Here is a 27,292-nt window from a genome sequence, read left to right as displayed (position 1 = left end):
ATTAAAAACACAGCACAAAACAAGTTTACAATGTAAAAAATTAAAGCATGAATAAATACAGACTAAAAGCATGAAAGTGTCACCACACTTCTAGGTATTAAAAGCCATCCTGAATAAATAGGTTTTAAATTTTGATTAGAAGAGGCCCAAGTCAGAGATGACATTTATCTCAGATTGGGGATTATTCCAGAGCCTGGGTACAGAAACTGAACAGGCCAGACCACCCATGTAAAAATTTGACCGTTATACATGAATGATAAGTTGTTAAAAAATGAGTCAAGAAGCAGGAGTTTTACAAGATTTGATTTATTAACTATGATACAGATCACATAAGGCCTTGCTGTATACACCATTCCCATTGAGACAAATTACCATACTCAGCAAATAATGACAGTTTTATGTTTGATGTTATCTTTTTACTTTACAGTACTTCATTTATTTATTTATTTTTTATAATTTTCTTCCCCCCTCCATAATTTCTTAATATTTTTTTTATCATCTCTTAAATAGTGAGAGTGGTGGAGCCCTCTTCCTTAGTCGGGAAGAAATCATGCACTATACTGGGCTGGTCTCTCAAGCGTTCACAAAGAAATTGTTAAAAAAAAAAAAAAAAAAAGCTTTGTCTTTTTTAATTATTAAAATAAAACATAAAAAGAAACTTTTTTTCTATCACCACTGACTAAAGGGCAAAATGTTAGACCCCCTAACATACCAATAAACAACCATTTGAATATAGTTTTGCTTGTTTCTCATTTTAACTTAACAGACATCTGTCACCATTGTTGCAAAAAAATTAAAAAGAAAAGCGATGCAGCCACATATTATCACTGAACCAAAGTCACATTTTTTTATTATTCAATTGTTCTTCTATACTGTCGCTTTGCTTCCAACCTCTCTCGACCCTTTTATTCCACAGTCTTTGGCTGCCTCACAGTCAGTTCAGTATTAACACATTGATATACACGGGAACGCCACTGACAAGTACTAGTGGTCACCCCTCCTTCCTACCTCCGTCTCCCAAATAATGATCCCATTCACCCATTTGCTGCCTGTCCTCCCAACCTAATCTCTCCCTTTTCTCCCCCATCTCCCTCTGATGATCAGTGTGTGTAATCTGGATGGGCTAACAGGGTTACACAGCAGGGTAATGACTGCAAGGAGAGCTGCATTCCTCTCCTTCATATTTGTTTGGATCACGCTGGTGTCTGGCCTTTTGCCAAGCACAGCTTGATAGCATGTTAGCTCAAATCTACCCACCCAAACACACACTCTTGATTCTGCTACCCTTGATCACACACACCAACACACATACAAGGTAATAGGTAGTGTAGACTGATAAAAGCTCCCTTAAGTATTCAGTGATTGGTTAAAATGTTTTTTTCTTCTTTTTGGGCAGAGAGGGTAGTCTGACAAGACATGCAGAGATGCAGTTCAGTGTCAAACAGAATTAAGTGACCTTGGTGAGCATCTGCTTAACATTAATACGCATACACTACATTCAAATGCGCACACCCTTCCTGGAGCTCACACAAACACAGAAATAAATGTGCGCACAAACACACAAGCTTCCTGATAAAAGCTCTCCTCAAGCACCATCTCGCTGGTTTCTACGGTAACAGCAGGCTGGGGCTGAGGAATTCTGTGATGCTCCTCTCCAGTCATGCAGACGGATGAATGGACTTTCTGTTCTGTCCGCTGTCTCTCTCAGACCCAGATTGTCTCCATTGGACAGGGAATGACTGGGTGAATGTGATAGCATAAAAGTGACAGCAGGGGGAGTCTGGTGTAATGGTTACACTCATGCAGATTACCTCTACAAGTCTCTTTTTTAAAGGTGTGACACTGTGTGTCAGTGTGCTGAGGCCTGGGACTATGGTTTCAAATTATGCCCAAGCTTTTGCAGTAGCCTCATTTACAGCTCTTATTCTTGGCCTATAATGCTACAATGTGACCCAGTTTCCTACATCATTTCCATTCACTGACACATCACTTCTAGGAAGTGTTATATCTCTTTTCAACTAAGAGCTGAGTGCAACGGTTAAGAGGAAACATACAGCAAAAGAAAGAAAAGGCAATTGAACCACTGCATGTCTAATTAATTGCAAAGTAGCCACATGTTTTGTAGCTACAGAGCCTGAAACTATATAATCTATATAAATCGGTGTGTACCAGATTTTTGACTTCTGCTGTTTTATTTACACTTCATAAGCTCTAAAGATAGAGTTTCCTGACGAACAATGATAAAAAAAATCTTTAAAATTGCACCCTGTAAGAGAAAATGACGCTACACGAACCACAGGAGGAAAAACGGTGTTACGCCCATGCAGTAGTGGTGAGGTGATGCTATGGCTGCAGTACCCACTTCTTCCTCTAGATGTCAGTGGTGTGCTCCCAGAGAAAGAGAGAGTCGGGTGGACTGACAGTAAAGTGAACTGTGGCTGTCATGTCACTCATGGCAGCTCCAATTTAAAATGTGCCTTCAAAGTGCTCAGAAAAGTGCTTTTTTTTTTCTTTTCTTTTTGAACAAGGTCCTTACTGTGAAAACTGCAGCGCCGACTCACTCTTAAAGAAAACCACCACAGTGTGAAAAAAAGCAGCATGACAGGTGAGGGTCCAACACTAGAATTATTCTCAGCATATGCCTACTGCAGGAAATTCAGCTACAACTAGAAGGCATGGATACACGCGCACAGACGGATAAGACAGTCACACAGACACTTACACACAAGGCCGCACACTGGGTGATGGCCAATTTCCCTAGATTTGTCAAATGAAAATAGAAAAAAATCAGTGATAGAGGGCAGTTGCAGATTTAAGTTTTAGATTGATTTGAATATCCCCTTTTTAAGTGTTATTTAAGTGTTTGGCATGAGGTTGAAGTTCAAGCCATGACAGAAAGAAGAACGCCTTTCCACAATGCCTGAGGTGTAAAAGCCCCTGTAATCCTTTTCTCCATTTCGCTTCCTAGCAGATCCAGTCAGTTTGGATTTTTTCCCTCTGTGCTTGGCATACTGCCACGACTAAAACTTCAATTTGTCTGCGTGAAGGGCTGATGGATAGGAATGTGTGAGACGCGGAGGACAGAACATCCTGTTGGGTGAGTAGCAACACGTGGCTCTTGCTTAAGTTTGCATTTGCAGTGGCGAAACAAACAAAACATGTGTTTCAGGACTCGCTCTGTGCTCAACTCTGTCCCAGTTTTGGCTTTCAGGTAGGTACAGCAGGTGGGTACGAATGCAAAACAAAAACATGTGCCGCCCACCTTGATTCCCAGCAAAGTTAGAGGCGAGCAGATTGAAGAGGATGGCTGTCAGAGGCACACTGGCCACTAGTTGTTTCGTTTGTGTGGTGAAGCAATCCCAGCATAGCAAAGTTCACATCCTCCTGCACATTACCCCTGAGTCCCTTTAACAGTTCTTGGCATGGTCTCATTCTTCTGTTGTGTTTGTGTGAAGGTTCTCTATAAGGCAAGGAGGGTTTGTCTATATGGGCTAAGACAAAGGGATAACATTTGAGGAGGGAGGAAGATACTGCAAGTTCAGTGTTCCCCTTTTTCTGCCTTTTGTGTGTCCATCTTTCTAAAACAGAGGCTTAATGCCCCAACCTCTCTTTCTCCCAAACATGTAGATTTCTCCCTGTACATACTGCATCTCACTAAATCTCTCCAAACTTTGCTTCCTACTTCCCATTCTCATTTCAATTTATCTTCAGTTTTCTGCCAAAACATCTCTTCTTCTGAAACCTTAAATCTTAGCCTTCTTAATTTCTCTCTTATTCCCTTGAACTCTACTTCACAGCGTGTGTTGTTCCGTAGGGGGGTGATGGGGGTGCAGGGCGGGCGGCAGCAGTGCTGGTAGTGGGGACTGCGGAGTAGGAGGTGGGGAGTGGGGCGGGGACTGATGGTGTTGGTGGTGGAGGTGGTGATGGTGATGATGGTGGTGGATGGGTGGGCCATAGTGTGGGATGACAGGAGGGGTGGCAGGGAGGACATAAGGAGTCGGGGACGGAGTTGGCGAGGACGAGTAGCCTCCAGCCATGCAGGAGTAGGCAGAGGATGACGAGGAGGAGAGCGTAGAGGTGGGGGAGCCAGGGAGTCCTTCGGCCAGTGGCTGATTGTAGAAGAAGTACGCGCACTGGTGGATGAAGCTTTCGATGATTGTCTGGTAGGTGCGGGTAGCAGTCAGAGCGTCCATGGTGGTGAAGTCTGGTCTCATCAGTGTCGGCCAAAAACAGATGGAGAGGTTCTCACTGGTCATCAGGTTCAGCTTGTAGTTCTGGCTCACTCTGGTAAATACAAGGAACACAAAAAAGGAAATTAACTGGGCATATTGTAATCACTAATTTGAGGAGAAAATCTGAAAGAGAAACTTCAACTGATTTGCTTTTATTACAAACTAAAGATGCCCTTTGACCTTGATAAGTAAGTATCAGAGCAAGAGGCCCTTTAGAAAAAATCTGTAATCTGAGTGTGGTTCAAAATGAGAAAGTAATCAAAATGCTAAGCACAGAACACAAAAGGTTGATTACCATTTATTACTGAAATGAATCATAGGCAACACAGTGCAATATTATAAGACACAATACAACGCCATGCCATTGGAAAAAATATGACAGGATAATGGGTCTTGTGCAATTCTGCGGTAATTCTACTGTAACTGTTATTTTGCAAGACAATCCTATGATGATGGTTAAGGGTAAATGGAATTAATCTTGTATTATGCATTTGTAGGCATCCGACCACTTAAAGTGCTTTTACACTGCACACACTGATGCTATGGGGAATTGGCCATTAGTATTAGCTAATCCTAAGTGTCCTGCCCAAAGACACATCGGCATGTGACTGAAGGAGCTGGGGATTGAACCCAAAACCTTCTGATTTGCAAGATGACCAAATCTACCAACTCCGAGCCACCGTTGCCCTGATAATTCACAATAGAAATCACAATGCCCTGAAAGGGTGAAGTGTATGATTCACTGCAACCTTTATCAAACATGCTTCATTTCTGAACTTCTTTTCACCTTTGTCTTTCATTCATCTCTCTGTGTTCTTCCTCTTTGGCTGATTAAATTCAGTTCCCACTCCTTTTGTTCATGTTACAAGTGCCACTATGAGAGTCATGAAGTTGCACAGTGATCATTTTGGCAGCTAAAATTCAGTCCTAGTGTTTGGATTAAAATGTTCATTAGTTTTAGTCACATTTTGGTCATTGTCACTCATTATAGTTTTAGTCTAGATTTGGAAAACAAAAACCCAAAAGCATTAAAGTCCAGTTTTATTTGACAACAAGTCCTTACATTTTACTCTTTACTTTCATTCAAAACACTTATTCTTTCTAAATTAACTTAATTAGCTAAACTAAACTAATGAAACAAAATGTTGGTTATTGTTTGGGTTTTTCTGGTGCCTGTACTAAATCAGTACTTCTTACATGGTGCTAGTGCCTTAACAGTGCCAGAATTGATACTTTGCGAGATTTAGAGTTTAAAATCAGCTGGAGAATAAAAGTTGCCCAAATATCTAGAATAATTTGCAGAAATATCATAAGTTGCCAGTCAAACATGGGATATTCTGTTCATCACACAAGTTCCATAATTTACTTCTTGCCTCTCAGCTGGAGTGGCAGGGGGTTGCATTGGTGTGGAGGGGTATCAAAATGAAGTACCAGTATCTGTGTTGCAATTCGGTCCAAAAGGTATTGGATGTGTTGGTACAGGTACAATGTCGGTACCAGATTTTGATACTCATCCCTAATTAGAGCACTCTCAATACGGTTTAATTTAGGGGTGTCAAACTCATATTGAGTCCAGGGCCAGGTTTACTCCAATGAGACGTCCGGAGGGCTGGACTATTTAGGCTAGGAGTGTGAAAGTCAATCACAGATTTTGAATTTAGGCCTAACCTAAGAGTCCAATAAGGTCAACATTTAAACATAACCTGTAAACCTCAATTTCACCATTAGTAAAATATGAAAGAATATAAATAACACTGATAATAAATGATTCTGTGGTGTAAAAAGTCAAAATGATAAGTTTTAAGGCTCAAAGACTGAGATAAAAAGTTGAACTTATTAGATCAAAAGGTCAAAACACAAAATTTAAAGGCAAAATAACTGTTTAAAAAAGGCTAATATATGAGATAGAAAGTCAAAATCACATGTTTAAAAGGTAAAAATATGGAATGGGATTTTAAATTGTGAATCTTGAAAGTCAAAATATGAAATGAAAAGGTCAAAACATAAAAAAAGTCAAAATTTTAAGTTTAAGTCAGAACTGTGAAATACAAAATTGAAAACATGAAATGACAACATTAATTTATTTTCCCACATTCCTGACTTTTTCTCTAATTACTTTTACCCTTTACTTTTTCAGATTTTTCTTATCTAACAAGGGTATTTTAAACCATCAAGGTAAAGTTTACATGTCTATACTGGAAGAAATCTGCAGACCTCATACTGGTGGGCCAGTTGAGTTTGACACCCTGATGAAAATAGTGTCATACCTTGAATGAAGAATTTATGTGTAGTTCAGTAATTTCAGGATGGCATCAATACTTTCATTGATATTTATACTCTTTAACAATCCAAGTCTTCATTGAAAATACTAATAATTTTTAGTTTTGTGGAATGATGAGAAAACTATCTAATTCTAACAAAAAACTCATTTATCTGTTTAATTCTCCCAGAAAAGCGAGCACATCTCTCCAAACAATTGGATTTATCAAAGTTTCTTGTTGAAACCTAAATTGTCTTTTTGTAAAATTTACATTTGAACACATTCTGATGGTACTTTATCTTCACCCAACAGTCATTTAACTGAGTTGACCTTGAACTCATAACATAGCATCTTGCCTCCCTCAGTTAGCTACTAGATCCACTAGCTCCAACACGGATTTCAACACCAGACTTAACACAAAGCTTGGGTGTGTTTACCACAGTTGCTTTGTGCAAAGATGAAGATTTTCTTCAACAGGTAGGGAAAACCGGGGACAATCGTAACATTTTCCTACATAATTCACAGATTACTTACTTTTGCACTAGTTATCAAAGCTTTTGCTGTATTTTAACATAAAGGCATGACTGTTTTGTTCATTTCAATCAAAGCAGTCAGGGTGTTACAAAGAAACATCATATTTACCCTCTATATTAGATTAGGGTAACTCTAAAGTAACTCTGAAGTATTTCCATTTCTGCTACAGTATCACATAAATTTCCCAAGATTTTTTTCAATATCGTTTCTTATTTTCTCCAATTCATGTAGGCTGTAATATGAATTCAAAGCAAAAGATGTATCTATTTATAGACACACCTAAGCTTATTGGACTAATAAGTCACAGTAAAAATCATTTTCTATTCAGTACATTTTTATTCTATCCATCCATCCATCCATTTTCTATACCGCTTATCCCGTTAGAGGTCTCGGGTGTGCTGGAGCCTATCCCAGCTGTCTACATTTTTATTATTTGGATCTATTCAAATCATTTCAGACTCATCAGTCGAGAACTGTCTATAGCCAAAATTTAATAACTGTGCAAAATAGACACACTGACATCACTACACAATCAAGATTATCATACATTTTTTTCAACTAAAATTTGTGTATATCTATTATTAAAAAGAAAAATTAAGTCTGCATTTGCTTACATGAGACAGTATGGCTTGTAGTAGGCTATGGCAATTGCAACACAGTTGTAACAGTGTTACAATTGCCCCCGACCCAGCAGCCATCATAAAGTCTCTCATACTAGCTACTAGCACTTATGGGTTGTTCATAGGTTGTTCATGTAGATTTTTTTTACCAAAAGGCCAGGGGTTAAATCAAACGGAGTTTCACTTCACTATCATCTAAACGTAAGACAGCGCAAGAAAAATATTAGTCAGCCCAAAAAGTAACTTTCGTACCTCAAATTCAGTTTTTTGTGTACAGCTCCTGTGGTGTGGAAGTAAATACCCGCTCTTTTTCAGCAGGCACAGAGAGAATCCTTCTGAGAATGTGTAGAGTTAGTGTAGAGTCACTCTAGCTTGTTTCCAATTGGAGGAATTTAGTGCATTACAATTGCCCCCTGCTACAATTGCCCCCAGTCACCCTTACTGCATTTTGGTTAAACCGATGCAAATACACAGAAGAGGTCTTTAAATCTAGACATTTCATAAGCTGATGAGCATGACTTAGTTTCTCCATTGTTTAAATCTGCGATCCAGATTCAAGGGTACATAGAGTTCTGTAAATGGGCAATACTTGATAATGTTGATATATCCCAAGGGAGGCCTTAGGTTCTTTAAACCTCCCCGTGAAATAAGAGTGGATTTGACCACCTGCTAAGGGAGTTTATGATATTTTATCCTTAATAAATGGAAACTTTCTGAAGACATTTATCATGTTCTGATAATTATAAATGAATATAAACCACATTGAAATCTGCAAAATTTTACTCAGTTCCAGCCCTATTTTTCTAGGAGATATATGTGATGTCATTAAAAAAGGGGAAATTCTTAAAACAGACCCAATGAAAGTGGGAAATTTTGCCTTAAAGTTACATAAATTTATTCTAAATAATTTTAGAATCATTCCCTACTCAATGACAAATTGATCAACCAACACTGCAGCAGAGTCAAACAGCCCTGTCAGCAGCAGCTGTTCTACTGTAAGCTAAACTAAATACTAACATGTTCACAATGTATCATAATGTTGTTCATCCTCTCACTGAAACCATCTCCACACAATTAGAGATTAAATCATCACTGCATCCGCACAGCTCGTGTCTCAAACTGAGTAAAACCTCTATTCTATCACTATGCTGGTTTTCGGTGATGTCACGCCTAGGTCACTTGACTGTATGGTTGGCGGTGAAGTCGGCACGGCTGTCAGAGGCCGTCTCTGACCCCATCACTCACTCACTTGTTCAAGTGGCTGATGACATATTTGAAGACCTCGTAATTCTCCTTGGGGAAGCGGCGCAGAATGTCCTTCATCGTCTGGAAGCGCTGCTCCCTATCGTTGATCTCTGGGTGGTGGCAGAGAGAGAGAGAGAGTGGTTAGAGAAGTGAGGCTGAGAGAAAAAGATTAGGGGAAAAAGATGTCAGGGGTGTGAGGGAGCAGAAAGATGAGGAGGGAGGGGAGTAGAATGAGGAAGAGGAGAGTTCGAGGAGCAGAGTGAAAGCAATTGGATTCACAGTGTGAAGAAAATCCATGTAGGACAAAATGTTTCATCCTATAGCTGTGCAAGCTAAATGAAACACCCACATGATTCACAAGACTTTCAAAATACAATCTGACATTAAAATAAGACATGAAATGAAGACCACACACATCCCAGAGGAGAAACATACCATATACACACCCATCACAAAGTTCTGCAGATTGCACACACACATACACGCACTGGGTGTGTTAAGCCTGATGGCAGCGAGGAGTGACTCAGAACAGCTGACGTCACCGGCTAACACAGTCCATCCTGTGTGTATGTGAGTGAGGCTGCAGAGAGAGCAGCAGATGTTCATCACAAACATGATTTACAATCAGAGAATTTGACTTAGTATTCCCACAATGAGGTCAGTGTGGATCAAAAACACATTTTCAGGCGTACTGACTCCACACAGCTCAAGTTCCTCCTGCTCTTCATCCATCATCTGCAATCAAAACTTTACATCCTACAGCTAATTTAAAGCAACATCACCATGACGATATGCATTAAAATCCACACGCCCTGCTTTTTCCATTTATCTCCTTTTGCTCCATCTCTCACTTTCTGAAATGCCAAGCACAGTTTAGCATTCTCTTGTCTCTATCTCCAACTTTCGTGCCTTCTTTTGCCCTGTTGTGGCATAGACTGCTGCAGCTTTATCAGGTCTCTTTCACGGCTGAGGGGTCTCGCCGGGGCCATAAAAAATACACACACAAACACAAAGCTCAGTGAGTGACAGCAGCCTTGCGGCCCAGAGGTAAATCTCTCTGGTGCGATGCAAGACTAAGCTAACGCCTTAAATCTCCATTCTGACAGACTACAGGACAAAAAGAGAGAGAAAGAGCAGCCGTGTAGAGCCTTGTTTATCCAACATATGACTGTTTTCTCATGACTTCATCCACAGTGCTTCTGCATCACTCCATTATATGCAATCATCTGTACATCCTGCTTTTATGAAGGCTTTAAATATTCTCTCCTCTGTCCCTCTTTTTTCCCCAACCAGCAAGGCAAATCCAATTCTCCCCATGGATGGATTTGGACTGCAAGAGTTTTGCTTGTTAGGTTAAAGAAAAGTCACAAAGAACAGGAAAGGATTTAAAGCAAAATCCAATACACCTTGGATTTTTTAAGTGAACAACTCGCCCCACATCCTTGTACCTCCATATCCCCCCGCACACCACCCCAGTACTTACTGAAGGCCTCCACCAGCTCTCCCTGCATGCTGTAGGGCACCAGAGGATCCGGCAGCTCAGAGAAGAAGGCCTTCAGGGCTCCTGCTACTGTGTTTATGGTGAAGTCTTTCTCCACCAGGTCCAGGTTGTGATCTGGGGAGCAGAATGAGAATGATTTGAATAAATTTAGAGATAAACATCAACATATTTTCTAAAAAGGTAGCAAAAACATATTTGAAACAATATGTCTATGCAAAATACTAAAAAACAGTTAAAAAGCTTGAAAACACTCATTGCATCAAAATACAAACATGTCAACCATCAGAGATTTTATACTTCTAAAGAAGTACTGTATTTAAGATTTGTGCTTTAAACATACAAATTGTGCAAAGCAGAAGTGGTTCAGAACATCAGCACAAAATTTAGGTTTAACCTTCATTTCTTTAGATTTATTCTGCATCATGTTTTAGAACAATAGAATCTCTGTAGTTTTAAGGATGGATAGTATTGAAAAGTACAGAAGCTGTAAATCCAATTCAGAGGTGTAAAGGGAAGAGGTGATCAGTTCTCTGTCAGCTTCAGAGGTGTAAGAGAAGTTCCCAACTTCTCTCTTGTCATTTAACAATGCCAAAACACACGTAATAACACAACTTGGGGGTATCTATATAAATGTCTCAAGGGATATTCACGGTGGAGCTACACGTATTGACAAAATTGTTGGTATCCTTCCATTAAAGAACGAAAAAAAACACTATGGTCAGTGAGATAATTTAAAACTGACAAAAGTAATAAAGGAATACAAATGTACTGAAAATTAACTGATGACTGAAGACAAACTAATGAAACTGGTCTGGACCAAAATGATAGTAACCCTTACTTAATATTTTGTTGCACAACCTTTTGAGTCAATCACCGCAATCAAGCCATTTCTGTGACTCTCAATGAGATTTCTGCACCTCTCGACAGGTATTTTGGCCCACTCCTTGCGAGAAAACTGCTCCAGCTGTCTCAGGTTTGGAGTGAGCCTTCTCCAGACTGCATGTTTCAGCTCCTTTCAAGGATGTTCAAAAGGATTTAGATCAGGGCTCATAGATGGCCACTTCAGAACAGTCCAATGTTTTGTTCTTAGCCATTCTTGGCTGTTTTAGCTATGTGTTTTAGCTCATTATCCTTTTGGAGGACCCATGACCTGTGGCTGAGACCAATCTTTCTGAACCTGGGCAGCATATTTTACTGCAGAATACCTCGATAGTCTTGAGATTTCATTGTACCCCGCACAGATTCAAGACACCCTGCTCCAGATGCAGCAAAACAGCCCCAGAACATAACTGAGCCTCTTCCTTGTTTCACAGTAGGCAGTCTTCTTTTCTTTCTATGCTTTGTTTTTGCATCTGTGAACATAGAGCTGATGTGACTTGCCAAAAGCCCCAGTTTTGTCTCGTCTGTCCCAAGGACATTCTCCCAGAAGCCTTGTGTCTTGTCAAAATGCATTTTGGCAAATTCCAGTCTGGCTTTTTAATGATTTACTTTCAACAGTGGAGTCCTCCTCGGTCATCTTCCATTAAGCCCACCTTTGGCCCAGACAGCGACGGAGGGTGTGATGTAGCTTGACTTTAAAGTTCACCTCTAATCTCTTTGGAGGTTGTTCTAGGCTCTTTGGTTACCATTCATATTTTCCATCTCTTCAACTTGTCATCAATTTTCCTCTTGTGGCCATGTCCAGGGAGGTGGCTATAGCCCCCTGGACCTTAAACTTCTGAATAATATGTGCATGTGTAGTCACAGGAACATCAAACTGCTTGAAGATGGTCTTATAGTATTTACCTTTAACATGCTTGTCCTTGATTTTCCTTCTTATCTCCAGGGACAACTCTCTCCTTAGCTTTCTCTGGTAGATGTTCAGTGTGGTGCACACCATGAGTATCAAACAGCACAGTGACTACTTTTCATCCTTTAAATAGACAGACTGACTGATTACAAGTTTGAAGACACATGTGATGCTAATTGCAGGTCATTTTACATCTTTTCTAGGGGTACCATCAATTTTGTCCAGGCCGGTTTCATTGGTTTGTTTTGTAAAATGATTCTGTTGAGCCACAATTCAAAAGCCATGTCTGATTGTCATTAGTTAATTTTCAGTATTTTTTTATTTATTACTACTTTGTCAGTTTCAAATTATTTCAGTGACCATTTTGGGTTTTTCTTTCCAGAAAATTATACACCACTTTATTTTAATGCAAGTTGCACTTGCAGCTATAAAAGGTTTTATCAAACTCCCCTACTTATAATTTGCTGTTTATGATTTGGATGGCACACAACTTGTAGACAAACCTGCCCCATCATGTCTGTTTTAAGATTTATTATTAACCATAAAATCAGTATGGTCTCAGAACTTTAATCTTGTGGGATTCACCATAGGTTCATTTTGGTTTATAATGGACTATTATAAAAGTAGAACCATGGGCAATTAGAAAGTAGGTTTGAGAAAGCCCAAAGAGTCAGACATTACAGTAAAGCTCCAGAGAGAGTGAGCGCAAGAGACTTAATTAAAAAGCCATTTTCTGATAACTTTGCTCTCTATAAAAGGTAGTGTGTGTAGAGGAAAGAAAGGCAAGGAAACTGCAGATGGGTTAGTGAGTTCTGAAGCTCCCATTTTTTTTTAAGTTATTGAAGTGCTGTGCTTGTGATGCTGCTTCTTCCTGTAATGAGTTATCTGAATCTTCAGGGAGCTGATGAAGTGCCATCTTCTACGTGGCCATGAGACACCTCCGTGTAGTTCCACCTGTAATTGTCTTGTCCTATTGTCCCCGTGGCTCACAATGATTCAATGTGAGGCCTCAACTCTGATTACCTGAGTTGGATTTAACCTCGACCAGGCATGGACACAGGAGAGCACGAGTACATACACACATACCTACAAAGGCCATCGTGCTCTGCAATCCATCTCTGCAGTGACATGCTTCATTAACCAAACCAATCTGGAGGTAATTAACTGCCCACACCAGATAGACACATGCTCAGAGACACACAGTGGGAAAAAAACCTTGAGCATGCACACATGTCAACAGGAACTTGCGCACAGGTAGCAGGTAGAAGATTAAGGAGGCAGCTCTACAGTCTGCAGGGAAGCCAAGGCCAATTCCCTTGGTAGAATGAATGCTCAGTGGCTAATTAAGGAGATCCAGGCTTGTTATAGATAGACTCAGACATACACACCAGCACCTTCATGGCCTTCTCTTTCACACAGTCCAATACCTGCAGAGCTGAGGCAAGAATGAGCATGTGTTCTCATACATGTAGGAGTACAGTGAGCAGGAAATAACAAACCTTGGTCAAATTGCCGCTGCATGCTCTCCATCTCTGCCTTGTTGCCGCTCACCCTGTAGATGCCCTCCGTACTCAGTCCTACCAGAGAGAGAAAGAGGAATATCGTCAGCTCATTGTTTCGTAGTTAACTTTCAGCAAGTGTCATTGTTGAGAGGAACTGATCCATCACCTTTTGATATATCATTACCCAAGGTATAAATGCACAAAGCAGAGCTATGAGAGGCTGGTCTAATGGTCTCTCCCTTCAATCTAAACACACAATAAGCACTATTGATTAAACCCATAAATAACTCCTGCAAGCCTACTGAGAGCACATGTACTGATTGCCACACAATTTAAAAAAGAGACAATGCATATCTCCTGTGCTTTCACTTTTCCTGACACATAATTCATAATTAAGAAGATGTCGTGCATCTATGTTGACCTAAAAGGATGTTATAAAGGGTGGTGCCCAATTTAGCAGTAAGGCAGATAAATTAACTGATATTTAGATTACTTTGTGAAACTTCCTAATGCAATTTTGAAAATGCAGAAGGCGCAACATTTCTTCAACCTGGAACATGTGTCAAAATAGCAGTTTAACATATTTTTGCAAAAAAAAAAAAAAAAAGGAAAAGAAAAAAGAAAACAAAATCCTACATTCCTTACTAATTAAAAATGAAAACAACATAAAAATGATCATCCCCTTTAAAACAACAGATTATATCAAATTTTTAATAAAAGTAAAACAATCACAATATTATTAACATATTTTTTCAAAGTCGTTCAGCCTTTTATCTTTTAGTTATGTCTACAATGTCAGAGGGTTAGACCAGGGGTTTCCAAACTGTACCATGCCAAGGGTTACCCATAGACATAGACTGTAGAAAATGCTGGGTGAGTCCAGAGTGACATCAAGGTTACTGAAGGGGGGGGTATTGAAGCCAGTTTGCATCTAAACACCATGTCAGAGTACTGTAGATCAATTGCTGTACTGATCAATCACGTATCAGCAGGTTTTGGTGTATACAGGTTAAACACTCTGTGTTGACAATAGTAAACAGAAGGAACTTTGTCCACTGATGGCAAACCAGCTTGTATCAGAGATATTCTTGTAATTGTTTGTCTGTAACAACCCATTGTAAATCAAATGTTTAAACGTGAGCCACAAATCTGCGTGATGCTGTGTGGGGAAAGCCAATCAGCAGTTAGATTACTTCAGTATCTGAAACACATAAAAACAATTAAACCAAACTCCATTAAAAAAAACATTCACTTTAAAAGGGACATATTTTACCCTTTTAAGACTAGGGCTGCACGGAACCACTTTTTTTCAGTTCCGATCCGATTCCGATAAACATGTGCCGATACCGATACTGATTCTGATATATATACGGTGCTTAACAACTTTATTAGACCACCCGTCATATTTGTCTCAGAGACCATCCAGCATCATGAAATGCTTTAATGTGGACTCTTTCATTTTCAGTGAGCTCTCCACGTTTTACCATTTTGAACAGGAATGAGGGATTTCAAACTGAATTCACCCAAATTTGAGCCGGCTCACTGGGCTTCTCTGAGAAGTCAGAAATGAATCAAGCATAACATTCAACCACTAAAACTCATTTTTCTGTTCAGGAATGCAAGTAAATAACTATAATTTGACACATTACTCAAGAAATATTAATGTGCTTTACTATTTTTTCAGGTTTTTTTTGTAAATCAGTAAATTTGAAAATTCATGGATAACAATAATAATTATATTTTAGCATTAAAAATATCATTTTGGTTTCGGCTTCTACATATTGGTGTATTAACCATTGCAGAAACATAAAAAATGATGTTGGTAATTACCAGTGTCGTAATTTAGGGCAGCTGTGGTATAAACCTTACTTTGGGTGGTGGTATAATAAATTTGTTAAGCACTGTATATATATTTTTTAACAATTATTGTTGTTGTTGGTATAAAATGTGAGGTTACATGAGGCTGTAGTACACCACCCAGATCCTCTTATTAAAAAGCAAAAAAAGCAAAAAAAGCAAAAAAAAAAAAAAAAAAAAAAGAAATGAATTTAAATGTATTTCAAACAAATTTATTTGAACTACTACCAAAAAATAATATCAACATTATCCAAAAAACAACAACAACTGAGTATAAGTTATAAATTCCAGTCTATAATGATCTATAATGAACCTCCCGCCACTAGAGACCGCTGTAGCTTCAGTTAATGGCCACAGCCTTCCTCTCTGACCCTTCACCGGATGTAAACAATGAGCCGGGCGCTGGCTAACCTATTAGCATATAGTAGGAAGACCGCGGTACGGCAGTTTTCCAAAGTAGTAAATGGAAATTAAGTGGTTTGTGGGCTGTTGAGGGTTAAGCTCACGTATGACTACTCACTCGAAGTGAAAAGAGGCCAAATATCGAAGCATGATATTAATCTGCAAAGAGGAATGAAGGTGGGCGGGCTAGCTTTCAATGCTAGCACCGCCCGTCATCAGGCTAACGTCATACCCACTCTTCTTTGTGTTCTCTCATCTTTAGACTAGTTTTGACCATTTTAAATATAGATTTACGTTTAATCTACTAGGTAATTATACCGCTCAGAACATCCTAACTAATACTAGCTCAGTTACACACAAACTGTCTTGTGTTAGACTGCAATGCGTTCATGGTCTACCGCAAACCGTAGGATGGATTCGGATCGGTCACTTGGATTGGTGCCGTCAGTCAGATATCCAATCTTTTAATTACTTCCATATTGGACCCGATACCAATATTGGATCGGATCAGTTCCATCCCTATTTAAGACAAGTTTATATTGGTCTCAGAGGTCCCCAAAACATGCCTTTGGAGTTTGTTGCTAAAAAAACACTTGAGTACAGGATTTTTGTATGTTTAAAAACCCCTCTGTTTCAGCACTGCTCAGAACGAACACTCTCTGTGTCTGTGGCTTTAAATATTAATGAGCTGTCTGACCCCGCCTCTGACCATGCCCCTCTCAGGAAATGGATGTGGCTTCATGGGTATGGCTCTACCGATCTCAGGAGAGGAGGGCGGAACTTTCTTCCAAGTTGGGACGGCTAACCAAACCTGGGGATGGTGCCAACTCCCCACATGACATCATCAGGGGAAAATCCGAGAATGGCTTGTTTCAGCACTCATTTTCTGAAAGGTGGAGAAAGAGAGGCGAGGGGGGATTTTTCTAGTACATGAGGGGATTGTGGACAGGCAAGGGCACAAATTTTTGAAATAAAGCCTGAAAAAGTGATTTTTTTTTCTGCATAATATGTCCCCTTTAAAAGTTCTTTTCCTCTCCTTCAACAGATCCAAAGCTTGACTTTTTTTACTTTTTAGGAATCTGAATCATCTAATCCATCTCCACTCCGCCAAAAGAATAAAATAGAAACTGGTAGTCTTTCACATTACCTGTGGTATTGTAGAAAAGTACAACAGTTCTGGTAGATAATCAATAAGGAAATTAATAAGATTCTGTCTGTTAATTCATATCCTGACCCTTTATTTTTTGATATGGGATGGGGTACCCATGTGATTTCTAGTGATTCTACAGGGAACCTCAAGCGTGAACTCAATTGGCAGTTTTTAGCACTTCCACACTGGCCTCAGTTTTTAACCATGGAGGTTGCTGTTGGGATTACCGTACAGTATTAGCATCTGGCCAGGACCTTCCTAAATCCTGAAACTATTTGTTACATTATGATCTTAAAACATCACAAATAAAAAATACAACCTATTTATTACTGTTTCATAATTTCTATTAACAAACTGACAAAAATATTTTTTTCTCAAAATGATCAATGCCAAGAGCGAGAACAAACTTTTTTTTTTTAGCATTTATCCCTCTTGACTTTCTTTCACTTAATTTAATATGTCTTCAGATGAGAGTTAGTTTTTTTAATTCAAGGAGTATTCGATTAAAAAAGCACACAGACTACAGCAACAAGTAACACCTAAAAACAGCATACATTACAGTTTCATTATCTCAAACTTTCTGCGACCCCCTAGCCCCCACTGCAACCTCTAGGGGTTCAGGACGCCTCGTTTGAAAAACCTCTGGGTCAAAAAAGTCCATCACATATTTCTGAAGACATAAAAAGTTAAGTTACAGTAGTAAAAACATACTGAAGGTGAATAGTGAAGGTGACTTTATAGAGAGCTCTCCATTATCTCCATAACAATACAAGACAATAGAGCGGGAATACAACAGCCTCCGTGTTTAATACATTTACGCCTTTATCTTTCTCCTCGCCTCTGCTTGAATCTGTTTTTCTTGACTTTTAATGTCTCTGACCGGATGCAGCATGATGTAGGAGCCAATTTGATAGTTATTATCAAGGCCTGTTCAGCAAAAATGTGATCTTACTTAATCTGTCTTAACTACCACCTAAAATCTTTAACACTGATGTTCATAGCTTTGGGTGATACTTTTATCCAATCACTGATGCTTTATTTGAGCTCTTGACTTCTGAGTAAATAATCTTGCACTTCCTCACACCTTGTACAACTTTTGTTTGACTGAAGAAAAAAACAATAGCGGCAGAGCATGCTTAATTTTAGCTGCACTGCTTTCAAGAAATCCAAGAAACAAGAACAGCCTCACGTCAGAGCTCATTTAGTATATTGTCTCACTGGCACATGCAGGGTCAAAGAAAATACCCTCTTAACTGAAGCACACATTACTTTAAATCTTGTAATAAGCAACACATCCTTGCACCCTGGAAAATGGAATCAAACGAGTCAAACAGGGACAGCGATGATAGAAAATGCACATCTGGTGCGAGAAAGCTCACTTCATTAATATTTCTTCTAATTTATATAAAGATGAGCTTCCACCTCCCACCCACGAAATGCTCACTTCATTCACACTTTTGCTTACGATTCAGGAAGACAAAGAGCAACCCAAAGGGAGCGAGGGAGATAGGGAGTGGCAGAAAAAGAGGACGAGATAGAGAAAGGCAGGGAGGAAATGAGAGAGCTCTCAGTCGAGGCATACAGCATCGATCTCCTCCTTCCACCAATCAATTATCCACAAAGGCTTTTCTCGCCAGACACTGGGAAAACAGGGATGGGTGGAGAGATAGGGAGAAGGAGAGAAGCGTAGCTGCAGTGACGACAGAGAGAGAGAGAGAGAGAGAGAGAGAGAGAGGGATAGGGGCAAAATAGGACAAGCAACCAAGTATGGGGGAGATAGCGGGAGAGTGTGAGGAGGGTCAGACTGATGAAAGAGAGAAAAATAAAAAAAATAAAAGGATTAAGATAGGAAGGGATATGTGGAGGGATAAGGAATGGGTTTGAAACAACAAAACACATAAAAGATGGAGGTTGTAATCGACTTAAAGGAACACAGGGAGGACACAGTCTGGAGATAAAGAAGGTGAACAAACTAGGTTTGTAATGATAGTTGAAGTTGAAAGCCCAAAAATACACATGCGTACAGCATCATATTCCTCTGTGGCAGAAGAAACCCTCCGTACTTTGACTAACTGTTTGCTTTCTTTAAGGAAATGGTCTTAGCCCTGTTTTAAAATGTTATTTAACCAATATTCTTAAAAAGTGACACTACGATTTGTTTTCCAATTAGAAAGTTTGGTCTGTTTACCTTTTAGCTAAGGAGGCATGAAATTGGATTTTGCCAAAATCTGATTGGCCAGTATTCACAAATTTAAATGTAGTTCAGACCTAAAACTTCAGTCCTTAAAAGACACAATTCAAAGTTGATAACACTGTTTTTAGTTTAAGGAAAGAAAAAGACTGAAGTTATGTGCTCATTCAAACACAGAGACGATATTTGATTGACCAACACAACCATGCTGGCTGACTTGCGACAAATGCTGGTTGAAGAATGGGATGCCATCCCACAGCAGTGTGTGACCAGGCTGGTGACCAGCATGAGGAGGAAGTGCCAGGCTGTTGTGGCTGTGTATGGTGCTTCCAGACACTATTGAGGCTCCTGTGCGTTAAATGAATAAGTTGATGATCCTTACAAATGTGGCATCATTTAAAAGGGTAATAAACAGGCTTTCCAACAGTATAAAATTTATTGCCAAGAAGTTATTACAACAAAGAAATGATCTACCAAACACATATTGCCTTACTTTTTGTTTTAAGTTTAGTTGTGCCCTCAGCTTTGATTTGCATTCAGGTGGACAAAAACACTTAAATGGACACGCAATCAAACAAATATTTAGAGCATAATATATTTTCCTAAAGCATTTGACTGTCTGAGCACCCTCCACCTGATCCCAAATCAGCTCAGAACCTTGGTGACTGCCAGGAGCCTGATTATATGGTCCAACATGAAAACAGACAGTCGCTTGGTGCTGCCCTTTCCATCTCTATGGAGTCTCCTACAGCCAGCAGGTATGCTGCAACACGCTAACACACATTCATCACCTGGTTACCCAGGTACCACAGCTACCACACTGAGGGACAGCCAGAGCCAAGGAGAAATAACAGTAGTCACTGTGGATTGATTTTATACATCTGTTTTCCAACAACAATGCATGAAAATAACACAGAAAAGCACTTCTATTATCCTCAAGGACAAAGGAGCGAGGAGAGAAATTTAAGAAAAGCAACAAAGAAACATGACAGCTGAAAAGAATATGAGAGAGAAAGAAAAATAGAGTTTTGCCTCTGAAAAACACTGTTTTTATTGTCATGACTTAAAGTTTTTTTTAGTATAAAACAGTCTGAGGGATTTCACCTCAAAGGTGCCCTTATTCTTTTAAAAACACAAGGTTTAGGTGAACACAAGACTAGGTGGCATTGAAACAGATAGGAAGAAACGCAGGAATTCAAGAGTAAGGTTTAAGGTGGCTGTGACTATTTTTGTTTGAGAAAGAGGGAGAGGGAAAGGATGTAGGTCAGAACGGCAGGTCCAGGGTCAGCCTCACAGCGTCTCTCATTATCAGCTCACACTATAGTGACAAACATAGTGTCAGCACTGCGCGGTAATTTCCTGTGAGTGTCATTATACCCACAGATTGTAGACGCAGATGCAGGGTAAGTAAAGTCTGACTGAAGCATATTGTAGCTCATTTCCTCCTCTAGTTGCACTTATTCTCTGTGTTTGTGTGCTATTGTGTTGTGCATGTGGTACAATGTAAACTATTCCTGCGCACTGTTTGTACACACAAATATACAGTGTCAAAGACACAGGCTTAAACACAGAGAAAAGGGCTGAGCCCAAACATTCTTCCAATTTCCTCCATTGTGATATTGATCCGATAGAGGGAGCGATGAGGCAGGACATTACCTGGCAACCCCCTGGCTAAAACACAACTCAACACACAAAGAAAGCTGACTAAAGGAAAGAGTGAAGGGCAATGAAGAAGGGAGGAAAGACATGAAAGTAGAAAGAAATGCAGGGAATTGTGAGAAGTGATGACAGGACAGGGGGAGACACAGAAATATAGGTTAGGAAGAAAGATGAAAGATATTAAATGTGACAAGTGAAGGTACTCAGAGAGACAGGGGAGGAAAGATGACTGAATCGGGAGAAGAAAGTGGAAACACAGCAGGAGAGGGGAGAGAAGATTTAGACAAAATACTGAAAGAGTGAGTGAGTATAAGAGGTGGAAAACACCTCTCGAGGAGCTGTGTATTCATCCTCACGTATATAAAACACACATCCAAGCTGTTTTATAGATGCGTGTGTCACTGCTCCAGCAAACGTATGAAGCGTGTGAGGTAAAATCTAACGTTATCTAAACCCTCAACTCCTACACAGAGAGAAGGCGCTGGATATTTCGTAAGGCCGCTGTAATCCACAAATACAGAGTCTCCAATCAGGACAGAGATTACAGTGGAATGATTTGGCACGTCAGCAAGCACAGCAGTGTTTTGACTATCTCACTTTGCTCTGATGTGACTCACATTATGAGATGATAAAGAGACGATTTTAAGCAATAAGGATGCACATTAATGTTTGCTTAGGTGGGCGATAACATTTCTTTAACCACGTTAAGCTTGCTGTAAAGGGACACAAACTTGAAAATGCTGCATTAGACTGAACCAAAGTGTTTCCTTTTAAAAGCTCTGACTTCTGTGTTAAAAAAACTGGGACAAATTATTTTAAGAGTCCATAAATTCTTCATATTTCTGTGGAAAAACTCCTGTAAAAATACACTGAATGTTCTCCTTTACTCAGTTTTTTGGCAAAATAGACAAAATCTGTCTCGTGCAGGTCTTCTAGTAGGGGAGTGCAGAGCTAAGCTGAGTAAATTACAATTTAAAGAAAATTTTCAAATGCCTTAATTAATCAATACATGCAAAAACTGCATTTTTATTATTAAACAATTAAATTTCAAATGAAAAAAATGTATGTCTGGGAATGGCAGTGTGGGATTTAAAATCCTGGTGAGAGACCAGCCAAGAACAGACAGACGAGTTCAGATATCTTTAAATACACGCCAGCCTTTTACTAAGTCGCCTCTGGTTTAGTGTAACAGCTAGCTGGTGGCAGACTGAGGGCAGTGGGGCACCAGAGCAGCCTGGTGGGGGGGGCTACAAGGTAATAAGGTTAGAAGAGACTATCTAAGCACATCTGTCAACCTCAAGAGGAGAGGATATTAATGATGGGTTGAAACGGGATAAAATATTGCATTTAGACTATGAAGAGTACCATATTCAAATGTCAGAATATTTCTATGAAAACACAGAAAGCCATCTTAACATTAAACATTCTATGGGTTCATAAAAATCTACCTCGTCTTTCTTAGAACATTTTTGACTAAGCCCCTGTTGAACCATTTAAAAAGACCAACAAGAACTCTTATACTTTCAAACAAGCAAGCAATATCAAAGAAGAGGAAGTGCTGCTGTACTGAATAACAGCATAGTTATGATTTGGCCTGTGCTGGTATTCATACAATAGCTCAACCTTGTGTGCTATTAAATGTCATTTCTGCAAGGCAGCAAAAATTCTCAACAAAAATGTGTTTATTTTTTAAACATTTGACTCTATAAACACATCTACTTCTGAAATTTAAAGGGATACTTCAACATTTTGGCAAATTCGCCCATTGCCATAATTCCTATAGTCTTAGTAATAGGTTGGTTTCCTTTAGTTGTCGGTGCAAGCTGTTTCTAGATCTGGGGGGGACCATTACACCAGCTGCACCGCGAATGCTATGTTAGCTGACGGAACTATTGCTTTCCCTCATCAAACTCATCAAATACACTATCCAACAACTCCAAAACGCTCTCATGGACAAGTTGTGACCTGCACATTCACCACGCTATGAAATAATAACATATAATTATGTAACGTTATGAAACATGAAGCATATACTCAGAGCTATTCCTTGAGTGAACCACTGGGTGGAGTGGCACAGTGCAGCAGCCATGTCTGGAGTGTAGTTCTGGCTTTGCATTTAACTTTAAAATATCTCCGTCTCGTAATGTTCCATGATTATTTCATAGTGTGGTGAATGTACAGGTCACAACTTGTCCACGAGAGCATTTTGGAGTTGTTTGATTGTGTATTTGATGAGTTTGATGAGGGAAAGCAAAAATTCCGTCTGCTAACATAGCGTTTGCGGTGCAGCTGGTTTAATGGTCCCCCCAGATCTAGAAACAGCTTTCACAGACAACTAAAGGAAACGGACCTATTACTAAGACTATAGGAATTATGGCAATGGGCGAATTTGCCAAAATGTTGAAGCATCCCTTTAACCATTCACACCCAGTCACAGAGACTGTGTGAAATAGTCACTAAATTATTCCATTTATACACATTCATATGCCACTGAGGCAGCAGAGGGGACTATTTTGGTTATGTGTCTTGCTTGGGCTGGGGATTGAACTCCCCACCTTCTGGACAGGAGATGTCCAACTCTACCATTGGCCACTGCTGCCACAATCTATGTGTTTTTCCTTTAACATACAGCAAGCATTATCAGTCTACTGACAGGCAAGTCCGGCTATAAGGGGAGATAAAGGGGAGGGCTTTCTGGGGCCCAGCCAAAGGAGGCCCATGGAGGTCAGGAAAAAAAACTTAAGCTGCGATAACCATATTTTATATCTAACCTGAATAATAACCATTCTTATCAACACAGTAAAAATTATTTTTATGTAATTATGCTGTAGTACAATATACATTTTTTAAAATGTACACCCCTTTTCTTAAAACAAAATTACTTTTTTTTTTAGTTATGTTAACAATGTAAATAAGCAAATTGAACTACACCATTTGGAAAGTAATGTCAGACTTCATAGTCAAGTCATGATGTGCACAAACCTCAGGATACCAGACAATAACGTACAAGGAAGTGTCATAACTAAGGGAAAAATACTTGAAAATTGCATAAAAATGGTGAAATTGGCAAACAGGGGTTAAATGTGGCTAAATCAGCAAAAACGATTGGTGAAAAGTGGTGAAAGAGTTGCAAAAAATAGGTTAAAAATGGCAAGAATAGGTTAAAAGAAGCAAAAAATGTGATAAAGCCACAATTATGGGTTGAGAAAGGAAAAAGGGGACAAAAAAGGATAGTAAAAATGGTGAAAAGCGGTTAAAAGTGTGAAAAAATAGTTAATAGTGGCAATAATTGGCAAAAAAATTCGGGAAAGTAGTAAAAGAATGGCAAAAATTGGGCAAAAGTGACAGAAAAATTGATGATTAAAAGAAGCAAAAACTAGGATTAAGCAGCAAATATGGGTTAAGAAAGGAAAAAAGTGGCAAAAATGGGTTTAATGTAACATATGTGGCAAAATAAGCCGAAACAGTGATGAAACAGGGTTAAAAATCGGCACAAATAAATAATTTGAACGTAAGAAACCCCAAAATATCTTGCTGCACTTTTCAACTCCAAAATTGTTAGCCAGGATGCTAGCACCAATGCTACTGATCTAACACAGATGCACTGATATCATCAATAAATCAAAACTGGGGAGGGCCCAGTCTCTGGGTTTGTCAGGGGCCCGACAGGTGCTTTGGTGGCATGTGTGGTTGATTATCTCTATAAAGATTCTTCTACTAAATGTTAAATAGTAATCAGAGCACCTGAGACAGAGTTATATAAACAGGTCAAAGTCTCCACGCTGTTAAACTCTGTATTAGCACTCACTGAATTCCTCTTGGTCAGAGCTAACTGTTATATAACACACTTAATTTTCCTTTGTTCAAATTAAACCTGTCTTATGGTTATCAAAAATTAAAAGTAACTTAATTCAGGTCTCCAGTGGTGCCTGCCTGTAAAGCCTGCAGCTTAGCCAATCACTCCCATTTATCAGGCCTGAACAAAGAATAAGGACGACACAAAAGAAAAGCACAGAGACACAAAGGCTGTGTGTGACAAAAGAAGACAGCTGAATCAAACTCAAAGCAGTGCAGACCACTGTAGGTAACAATCCCACCAGGGAGGAGGATAAAGAAAAGGCAAAAATAAAGGGAAAAAATAGATCAAATGAGGCAGGTATAACATACCCAGAGTAGAGTGGATCCTTTGATATCACTTTTTAAAGTTATTTACAGTGCTGTCTGAATGGATTTCATGAAGAATTTGTGCTCTGTTTAATGTGAAGTCAAACAGATTCTCACCTGTTGTTTCGATGAAACGGACGCACTTCTCAATGAAGACCGGGATGGGCCTCTCCAGACTGACCACGGTGGTCAGTGGCATGCCAAAGTAGTTGCTTTCGATGGGTTTAGAGATTGAATGCCTGGGTTTGGGTCGGGGTTTCTGGAAAAGAACAAAAAGCAGATTAGTGGAAGAAAAAAATGTAAACATGATCTGAGACAGATTAATGTTGTCACAGCTAGTATGAGAAAAGATTTCCAAACTAGAGGCACTGTTCTTGAAATAAATGACTTTTTTTCTTTGGGAAAAGGTCATGACCTTATGTCAATGTGACTATGCTTTTTTGTGTTAGCATCTTCTAGTGTAAAAAATGTGAACACACACACCCATGCTACACATTCCTAGAAACCTTAAACTGATAACTTATCACACATTCCTGTCTAAAGCCCTGTTCTGTGCAATGTGAGATAAACATCAGATCCATCATCCTTCAGGACTCTTCATTCTTGCACTCCTTCCTCTGGCATTCTGTGTTTCCCTCTCTGCAGCAGATAATAAACCCATTTATATATTCTGTAAGTACTTCTAACTCCTGTTATTTTCTCGTTAAAAGACATCTAACACACTCCTGAGATGTTTCCTTACTGCCTGCATAAGGCTGCAGTATCAGCAGTAATTGTATTGCTCTTTAATAATGTTCAGTGTGAATGTTTTCAAGGCCCCTGAGGCCTGGATCTCTAGTAGGTCTGTCAGCCCCCCCGAGGCTGTGCCCTGGCAGGCAGGGTGGTGGGGCAGGGCTGCATGGTTGGCTGCTCACACAGACAGAGGGAGCAGTGCAGGCCTGACAGACAGACACAGGAAAAAGAGCGAGGGAGTGCTCATTAAAGAGAAAGGAGCTCCGTGTGCCCTCTGCTCTGCAAACTTGCCTCACTGCCCTCCACCAAACGTTTAGATACCACACTTACACACAGGAACTCACAGCGGAAGTCAAAGAAACACTAACTAAGACGGAGCAGATTGACAAATCTCACCTGGAAGTTTACTGCACTGCCTGAGCTTGAATGTTTAGATTATTTGCTGTTAGTCTTTGCTTTCTTCTGGTTCAATATTGATATGTTATCACCCTTTTTTTAGGTTTTCATTCAAAAGAGTCGACATGTGCATGCCTTTCTTAGTGGCTAAAACATTTACATTACTGATAAATTATTATCAGAATTTGTTCGAAAATATCAAAAACAAGAACAAGAAAATTAAACTGCAGCACAGTTTAACTGGAAGCATTCAACCCCAGTCAATCTTCAGTTTTCCTAGGCTGAAATTAATTAGACTTTTAGAGACTATGCTGCTTTTCTTCATTTCTAACATTCACTCTAATTTTTTTTAAAGCTGCTATGATAAGTTTTTAGCTTGTCACGAAACCTCCTGAATTTATAACTGATAACTGTATAATGCCCAAACTAGCCTTTTTCACATCTTTCTTGGTGAATATTGACAAAAGTGATCAGTATGACTTGTAAAATAAATCAGAAAGAAAACAAAACTTGAACATGTACAGGACAAAAACAGATAATACTGAATTTGTTCAAAACTTGCCAAGAACTGCTCATAGGAGCTCTAAGGCTATATTCACACTGCAGTCAAAAGTGACCTGAGTCTGAGTTTTTTGCTCACATGTGAATCATACTGGGTTTTTCAGACAGTGTGAACAGTTAACCTTGCAAAGCAGATGGATACGCCCATATTCGTGTTTCTCATTGGCAGATCCCTCTTGCAGGGGTTTTCAAAGTATGAGAGAGTGAGCCTCCCCTAAGGAGAAATTATTCATTCTGTGGACCCCCACCCACTTAAAGATTCAGTTAAAAATAAATAAATAAATAACCACATTTTCAACATTTATGTCTAATCTTTAAACATTTTTAACATTGATATATTTTTGATATTCTGGTCTGCAAAGGTATCTGTCTTTCCCTCTTATTTAGTGAGAACTATAAGTTTTCATCTGTACAGTTGATGCAGGATTGCATAACAGCAGACCATCCTTGCTTTTGATCAGATCGAAATTCTTTTCACTTTCTGTTAAAAATTCCCT

General features: G+C 39.3%; 1 protein-coding gene across 1 annotated transcript in view; it reads right to left on the bottom strand.

The window, feature by feature from the left end:
- Positions 1-290: 290 nt before the first annotated feature.
- arhgap35a (Rho GTPase activating protein 35a) overlaps positions 291-27,292 on the bottom strand; it is a 99,314-nt gene continuing 72,312 nt past the window's right edge. The window contains exons 3-7 of the mRNA XM_041797831.1: positions 25,224-25,365; positions 13,681-13,758; positions 10,375-10,506; positions 8,896-9,001; positions 291-4,284 (exon numbers count right to left, since the gene is read on the bottom strand). Coding sequence (XP_041653765.1) covers positions 3,792-4,284; positions 8,896-9,001; positions 10,375-10,506; positions 13,681-13,758; positions 25,224-25,365 — 951 coding nt within the window. The 3' untranslated portion in view covers positions 291-3,791. The remainder of the gene's footprint in view (positions 4,285-8,895; positions 9,002-10,374; positions 10,507-13,680; positions 13,759-25,223; positions 25,366-27,292) is intronic.

The sequence above is a fragment of the Cheilinus undulatus genome, linkage group 2 (genome assembly GCF_018320785.1).
Source record: "Cheilinus undulatus linkage group 2, ASM1832078v1, whole genome shotgun sequence".
In the NCBI taxonomy this organism is placed as follows: domain Eukaryota; kingdom Metazoa; phylum Chordata; class Actinopteri; order Labriformes; family Labridae; genus Cheilinus; species Cheilinus undulatus.
Note: the sequence above shows the minus strand (reverse complement) of the source record. Positions and strands in the feature narration are given on the sequence as shown.